The sequence below is a fragment of the Gossypium hirsutum genome, chromosome A09 (genome assembly GCF_007990345.1).
Source record: "Gossypium hirsutum isolate 1008001.06 chromosome A09, Gossypium_hirsutum_v2.1, whole genome shotgun sequence".
Classification (NCBI taxonomy): Eukaryota; Viridiplantae; Streptophyta; class Magnoliopsida; order Malvales; family Malvaceae; genus Gossypium; species Gossypium hirsutum.
In genome coordinates this window covers 82,982,152-82,990,946 of record NC_053432.1, presented here as the reverse complement: position 1 = coordinate 82,990,946, position 8,795 = coordinate 82,982,152, and the positions used below count along the sequence as shown (strand labels likewise).

The window sequence follows — 8,795 nt, the reverse complement described above, 5'->3', positions numbered from 1 at the left end:
TTCTTATTTAAAATTTAATTACAACAATTTTGTTATTTCAACCCATAATTACTATCAAAATTTAAAAATCTTAAAAATTCAATATTAATAAATAATTTTTAGATTAAAATTAAGGTTTTTACTACCGATAGCGGCGACTAATCCTCTTGTTGTGCTCCACAAAATGTGTTCCATTCTCATGGATAGATTTAAACATTTAACCTCATAATTAAAATGAAATGAGCAATCAACGTATCATACTATCAAATCATAACTCTTAGCATATAAGCATACATCAAACAAGATTTGACATTGCCAAAATCCCACCAAGCATCCTATCATTGCTTGCCGATCAAGGATAATGAGAATGAGCATATTGCATTCTTGGACTCCAAGTTAGCTTCCCAAGTGAGGTATAAGTTTAAGTATATTTTGCACGCTATTTTAATCATTTTATCATTTTTGTCACCTCACTATTACTTTCTTGAATTTTCTTTTGAACATGTTTCAAAATGCAAACTATGATGTTCCATAACTAATCTTCCTCTTACAGATCATTTGAAAATCCAAACCAACATTACCAACAATCCAACTCACCCAAAACAATTTTATGAATATTAATATTGGCACCATGTTCTTTTATATGATCAATTTTTAGTAAACTTTAATCGGATTGAAGCAAGAACGATGTTTGAAGGCTTATGCATGGTATGGAAAAAATGTTACAGGCAGCTAAAATTAGAATGCAATAATGCGCTTCTAGTGGAGTCTCCACTAAGGGGAGGTGCTGTCAATAATAGTCTAGTTAAATTATAATTAATCAATAACTTATTCAAATGAGATTGGAAGATTAAAGATTTCACCATATACTGAGAGTTCAGAATGCTGATGTTGTTTGAGGAGCCCACGTCTCTAATACCAGGAGTTTTGCTGCTTAATAGTGATGCCTTTACATGAGTTTGATTGATTTTTGATGTAATTGCTTATTGTTATTTTTCTAATATTTTTTTTCCTTGTATTTCAAATTTGTTTTAAATTATAACTTATAATCTTATCAATAATTATCATAAAAATAAATTATTATTGTCGTTGAACTAAATAATTAATTCATCAAACAAATTCAACTTAAACTAATTCATCCATAAAATGTATTTTTTTTCAATTAAAAAAAAGAAAGAAATGCATTCACTTTAACTCTTCTACCATTGATATTAGATGGAAACAATTAAAAGGCATGTATCATTGATTATTATTGTTATTGCTATTTTAAATGATATGGAAAGAAAATGGGTCTTCTTTTATCTGATTTTGCAGTACTGATACAAGGGAAAACAAAAAGGGGTTCTCTTTATAAGTTCTTTATAATGTACTGTTCTGTACTGGAACTACTCTTGTATGCTTTACTAAATGATACAATGGGGGCGGATTTATTTTCAAAAAATTTCTGAGTATAGTTTGTTGTTAGCAGATATATCTCTCAACATGTTAATTATTTTGTTTCTCGAGTTTTTCGAGAACTCAAATTAAAAACGAGATTCACAAAATATAAACGATTCATCGAATTGGACTGTAATTCTATTGATTTCGAAATAAACTACACATTGAAGATTATTTTTGAAAAGAGTCGTCCTCTTCTTAACAATTGATAAAATTCGGTTATAATTTACCAAAAAAATAATAATTATTGAGATTTAAACTTTAAATTCATTAAATATTATCTTGCTTATTTGGTTTAATAAACTCTTTGAATAAATACACATAAGCAAACTTCCTTCTTGTAAGACCATATCAAAAGATTTAGGTCAAGTTTGTGTATGAACTTCGATTTCAGCAAAGAATAATAATAAAATTTTTTCCTTGTAATTTCAAATCAAGTCAATTTTACAATGAAACTAGACTCATTTGCTTCACAAGTTATAATCATGCATGCACGCGTGCATGTGCAAAATTCAGTTCACCAAAAAATAAAAGACCAAACTTAAACTTATCCCCTCCCATGTCTCCGCTGCTATCAGCATATCCATTGTTTTTTTGCACAACATCCTGACCTCAAAGCACTGACAATTCATTCAAATTCACAACACCTCATCTCATTATTTGTTCAAATTTCGCATAATTTCATTTATATTCATTGAATTTAATTTCTTTCCCATTTTGGTTCGATTGCAACCGGACAAATTAATTAACAGTTACAAATTTGATTATGCAGTTCAAAAGCTTTTTACATTTGTGGATCTTGTTAGCTTAGGGAATAATACATTATAAAGCAATAAGTATAAAATGTTATTTAACTCACTCACTAAATCTTTCTCCTAAAAACAATTCAAAATAAGTTATCTCTTAAATTGGTTTATATTAGTTAAATTTAATCAACTTAAATTTCTTTAAAAGAGTTGTTTTTTAACTTTAATTTCTTTAAAATTAATATCTTTCTAAATAAGGTGACTACTTAACTTTCAATATTATCATTGTTTAATTTGAATTTTTATCCAATTATAATATCGAAATCTTACAATAATATTCTTAAAAATTATTATTACTTGATTTAAATAATTAAGATATATACACCACAAGCACATGAGGAACTGAAAAAGGTGGTGGGTAAGGGTGGATGGGAGGATACACATTGTTAAAACACACACGGTTTAGTCCAACTAACGTATATTTATGTATGTATATTTATATACATTATAAAATAGATATAATATTATATTTTAGCATTTGAACCTTATTTTTCAGTTAAATTTTATTCATTATATTTTAAAAAGAGTCAAATTTGACTATTAATTTTCAAAAGAGTTAAATTAATATTTTTAACAGAATATTAAAATTTAAAATATGGCAGCAAGTATAGCCATCTAAATCAACTCCATACTATTTTTTTAAAAATTTTAAAATATTTATTGGTGTGTCATATAAGATAAATAATTTCATATTCTTAATGTTTTAATCATTATTTCTGTTAAAAGAAAAAAAAGTTTGGCTCTATTTAAAAAGTTAACAATAAAATTTAACTAAAAAAATATGGGTCAAATTGACAAAAAAAACATAAATATTGAGAGTTAAATTATATAATATGTGAAAAATATCAAAGCTGGAAAAGCATGTTGCAGCAGAAGAATTTGATGGACCCTAATTTGTCCTTTAGAAAGTTGGTCCTTACCTAAAGCAAGTGAATGAATCCCTACGGATTTAATGCGATGGAAAGGTGTCCAATTATGGGCACCCCTCAATTTTGTCTAGGTCAGTTCCCTTCATTTTAAGGGTGTGGGGGTTCCTTCATCAGGGTTCTGTTCTGGCACTTTGATCTTCTTTGGGACCATTGATTTTTTTTTTGAGATTTTCTACAATAATATTTATTATATCTGTAATAATTATAAACAGAATATAAATAAAAATCCATTTCTAATTGCAATTAAAATAGATGCAAAGAACAAAGAAACAGCCCAAAAGTTTTGATAACCTTTTAAAGGGGCCAAATTGTTTGTGTTGAAGACGACGACGACGACAACATATATCCAGCAATCAAATTGTCGAATATGATTAAAGAATTAATATAACTATAAATTGAAATAATTCTACTTATAGTTTTTTTTTCTCTACGCATAAATGAAAAAGAAAAAGAACCTACATTGTACTTTCGAAAGCACATCCCTTAACTTGCTTGCATACTGCTTATGTGCAAAAGAATGTGTTATTGTCTCATGAGTTTTTTCTAACTCCAGTTAATTAACTTCATTTTAGTATTTAAATTTAGTAATTAGATTCATTTTAATCTTTGAACTTGGTAAATAAAAAAAAAGTTTGATGATATGACATGATCTTTGAGTGCTACATCATCAAAATTTGATAGAATTCAAGTTAAAGGATTAAAATAGATTTAATTATCAAATTTAAGTAATAAAATGGAAAAAAAAATCTTGGTATCAAAGTGAACTTAATTACCAAGTTCAAAGATTAAAAATTATATTAACTTTTTTTTAAGTTCCACTAATACAAGGTAGTACAATAACGAATACAAGACAAAATCCAGATTAATATGGAATAAAAGTTGGAAATTGAACAAAACCTACACAAGGCATGCACGTATATGACTAGAGGGAGATTCATCTATCGAAATTTCAAATGGTGAGACTCAAGCCCAAGCTTTCAGAATCTAATAACTTAACTTTTACCAACAATGCCAATACTTCATTAGTTTGACCCTATATGGTAGGCATCAAAGGCAATAGGAGGGATGTAAAAATTACATTTTTTACCTTTTAAAATGTATAAAATTATATATTAGTAATGTCAAAATTACACTATAACTCCCAAATAAAATTTTAATATAATCATTTAAAAAGTTATAAAGACATTAGTTAATAAAATGGTGAAATTTTATTTTAACTTTCATTAAAATTTATTACTTAATTCTACACCCAAAATTTTTTTGTGACTTCATCTCTAATAGACAAACATAATAAACACGCAAAACCAAGTAAAAAGAAAATTTGAGATTGGAACCCTAAAATTGTAAAATACCAATCTTATTGGATGATGTCATTGATGAAAGGGATGTAAACCCGGGATCATAAATTCGATTTCACAATCAATACACGTCTCTAAGCTTAGAGCCAGACACGACTCAAAATCTTTCATGTAGGAGAAATGCTGAATAGTCAAAATCACACAAGAATTAAGTCCACCGTCAATATTTCAATGTATATCCAACCTGGGAAAAGCTTTTAAAAGGATCAGATTCTGCAAAATCTAAAACTTATAGATCACTCAGCTACCACACAAATACAGCTTTTGATTTTTGGGATATTTCGTTGCCGTTGCTGTCGATGCAGTGATGGAGCAATAAATTACATAACCATAGCCCACCCGTGTGTGTGATATCCATGCCTCCCATGGCCGAAAGATGGTTAATTCCTACTAAACTTTTCTTGGATTCCTTAATGTCCCAATAGAATCCGTCTACGTATACGTCGGGTCGAGTTGGATAAAACGTTATGTGAAATTATAACTGATTTAATACTATTGAGGTTTATTGAATTTATAAATAAATTTGAGATTTAAAGTATAATTTTATTATTATATTAACTTGTAATTTCATAAAATCTGAAGGAAATATGAAACGAATCAAATCATTTTTAAAAAAAAATTAGAAAAGAAAAAAGTGAAAATTAATTTAATTGTCAGTTCAATTTATTTTTTTAGCTTGGTTCATAGGTTAATTAGTCCAATTCCTCTAATTGGATTGATACCTCGATCAATTCACGATCCAATTAATCTAATCAACCACTGCATGTACATAAAAACACTTTTAAAAAGACTTGCGTACTAATTTTGAAAGATAAAAATCACACTATTTAAAATTTTAACATATGATTTTCATATTTAATTTTTATTCTTGATAATCTGATATGACAAATTTTAATTTATTAAATTTTACATTAAGATAAATTGAGATTAAAATTTGATTTTCGGAATAGAAAAAAGAATACTCAAAAGAAACAAGCTGGAATAATCAAAGGATGTAATATTTTAATTTCCTCTTGTCTCAACCCAACTTTTACGTTGGGTCTATTTCAATTTAGTCCAAAAACAGGTTTGGACAAAGTAAATTTGGATTTTCAAGATTGGTGAGTCAAAAAACTGAATCATACAGATTTAATCAGGAAAACAAAAGATATTTTAAGAACAATGTCTATCAAATAATAAGGGGTCGGATGTTATGTGTATGACTATAGCAGAACAAGAATATTAATGATTAAACATCTTTTTAATGCACACGGGTGAGGCTGAAATTAATGGACCCTCTTCATATATAATTTTTATGCCCCATCTTTACGTTTATTTTTCTAACTTATATCATCGTAATAATTCTTTATTTCTTTAAAAAAATATCATATTCAATATTTATTATATATTTAAACAATCCTATAAAATACTATCCTCTAAATATACACATAAGCATATTCGTTAATATAGATAGACTAATTTAATTAATTGTATATTTTTTGTCGATTGAATTTTAATTCAATTAGTATGATATTATTGGACGTGAGTTTAAATATAATTATAAAAAAAACCTATAAATTACTGTGATTATATGTACAAATCCAGATACATTAATGGAAGCTGGAAAAAATGAATATAGTTTTGGTAATCCTGTGGGTAATGGTAGTTCCTATAAAAGAATTATAGGTCAAACATTAATGGAATGTAAATTAATCAGAAGCAGGCTAGATTAAATGAACTTGTTTTCCCAAGTTAGCAATGGCCAACAGAGATTAATTAAATATTAATCAACACGATCAAACTTCAGCTCCTTTTTTTTTTTTAATTCATTTGTTTTTTCTTTGAATTTTAGCTAAGAATAGGAATAATATTTCAGGAGCTAACTTGAGCCTGCTACACATCACAGTCCACCATGAAAATGACCCCTTTTTAGTCCCCACATGGTCATGCACTGCCCCATACCCTACTCCCAATATGGACCCTTTTCTCACATGGGGATGTTGTCTTAGCTTTTGCCTAGATACCCCTCTAGATACATTGGACTATTTTATGGTCAAGTTAGTTCAATTCCTAATAGATTAATATATATTCTTTTTAAGTCCTTGAATTTAATAATTAATTTTATTTTGTTTTTTTTAATACTCGAATGAATAGAATTTAAATTTAAGAATTAAAAAATAAATTTAACTGTCAAGTTCAAATATTAAAGTGGGAAAAAAACTGCAGACCTGATTGTTAAATTCAGAGACTAAAAGTTTTATTAATACAATCCTAAATGATAGAAAATTCTCTAATGTGTCTATTTTCTCCATTCATAACATTCAAAAGGTTAAGATATGTTATAAATCCTTATGCTCTTTGTAACTTGTACTTTTATTTATAGGAATTTAATTTCATTTACTTTGTATATTTCAAAATTTAGGTTTGATTGTTAATATTGTTAAGATTATTTTGTTAAATTCAATTTCATTACGTCGTCATTTTTTTAGTTACATTACCGTCAAGTGAATATTTTTTTTATTTCAAAATGTCACACTAATAAATTTAGTCAAAAAAATAATGATGTTAACAACTGCACTTAACATTTAAAATTCCTAAAAATAAAAGTATATAGACTAAATTTTAAATTTGTAAATATTACATACAACTATAATATATTTTAACCTATTCAAAACTCAAACTTTACACAAACAACGGCTCTGATTTTGTTCCACAAGGTCCTCAAAACGCATCTTGACCGTCCCGAATGAATCCTTAGGGAGTGTGTTTGTATATTTTTCTATATGGGTTGGCTGAACTTGTCCCACATTTGTCCCCCTTATTACAAGGCAGCTTGCCTCAAAGTTGCTGCCACTGTTACCGACAGCTTAGCTTGCCTTTGTCCACAATTCTTGCATTGAAAGAATAACAAGGCTTTCCCCCATCACTTCTTCTTTCATAAGCCCTATAAAATTACCTGCCTTTGCATTCCCATCCCACCACACCAAAAGAAAAGAAAACACACACACAAAAAAAAGAACACTTTGGTTTTGCTTTACACATAATGGAGAACAGTGTAGCATATGAGAAGGCAACTGAACTAAGATTAGGGTTGCCAGGCATAGATGAACCAGCAGTACTTTCCAGTGTTAAAAACAACAAGCGGTCATTGCATGATGAAAAAAGTGGAGAAAATGGCAAATCTGCTCAAAATGAAACAGCCCCTCCTTCCAAGTAAGTCATCATATATATGTATATATATGTATGTATATACAACAATTTTATTTACTAATGGATTATGTAACTTGCAGGGCACAAATTGTGGGGTGGCCACCGGTTCAGTCCTACAGAAAGAACAATTTTCAACAGGCAAAGAAAAGTGAAAGTGAGTGTGGCGGGATATATGTAAAAGTAAGCATGGATGGAGCACCATATTTGAGAAAGATTGATTTGAAAGTTTACAAAGGGTACCCAGAGTTGTTACAGGTTTTAGAGAACATGTTCAAGTTCACCATAGGTATGTATATATGTTGTTATATGATATGATGACATACATGATGTGACTTAGTGGTGAATTGTTTATGATGATGATGAATTTTGGGTGAAAATGACCCCTTTTTTTTTCCTTTCAGGTGATTACTCAGAAAGAGAAGGGTACAAAGGATCGGATTATGAACCTACTTATGAAGACAAAGATGGTGATTGGATGCTAGTTGGTGATGTTCCCTGGGAGTAAGTCTTATTTATCCTCTACATACATACATACATGCATGATTCTATATAACATATGATATGAAACTTACAAGGTTATATTATTTTATTTGCAGAATGTTCATCAGATCATGCAAGAGATTAAGGATCATGAAAGGATCAGAAGCAAGGGGATTAAGTTGTAGTGGTGTATGAGAAAAAAAATTCTATCTTATTGTCATCATCGCCATCATCAACAAAGACATATAAGAGAAAGATTAAGACAAAACACAAGATCTAATATTTTGTCTGTCAGGGAGAGAAAATTAAAGATCTTTTTCAGCTTGGGTTCTCGAGAGATATTCAACCGACTGGGAAAATTTACAAGCAAAACAGATCGACCAAACACACACACACACACACATATATATATAAGATCTGTTGTTTTAGGGTCAACTTTTGTGAAAGATGACAGAAAGAAAGGAAGCATATGGGGGCTAATTAATCCAAGTTTTGGTTGTTATTTTAGTATTAATGCAAAGAAAACAAATGTTGTATCTGTATATCAGTTTTGTGTTGTATGATTAAAATTTTTCTGTTTGATATTGTTCATCAACCTGGAAATTTCAAGTGTTTTA

General features: G+C 28.7%; 1 protein-coding gene across 1 annotated transcript; it reads left to right on the top strand.

Annotated features, from left to right (window-relative positions):
* The first annotated feature begins 7,304 nt into the window (after positions 1-7,304).
* LOC107928438 (auxin-induced protein 22D) lies at positions 7,305-8,795 on the top strand. The gene is made up of 4 exons (XM_016859676.2): positions 7,305-7,701; positions 7,779-7,984; positions 8,100-8,199; positions 8,295-8,795. The coding sequence occupies exons 1-4, from the start codon at positions 7,532-7,534 to the stop codon at positions 8,371-8,373; spliced, it is 555 nt and encodes a 184-aa protein (XP_016715165.1). The 5' UTR covers positions 7,305-7,531; the 3' UTR covers positions 8,374-8,795.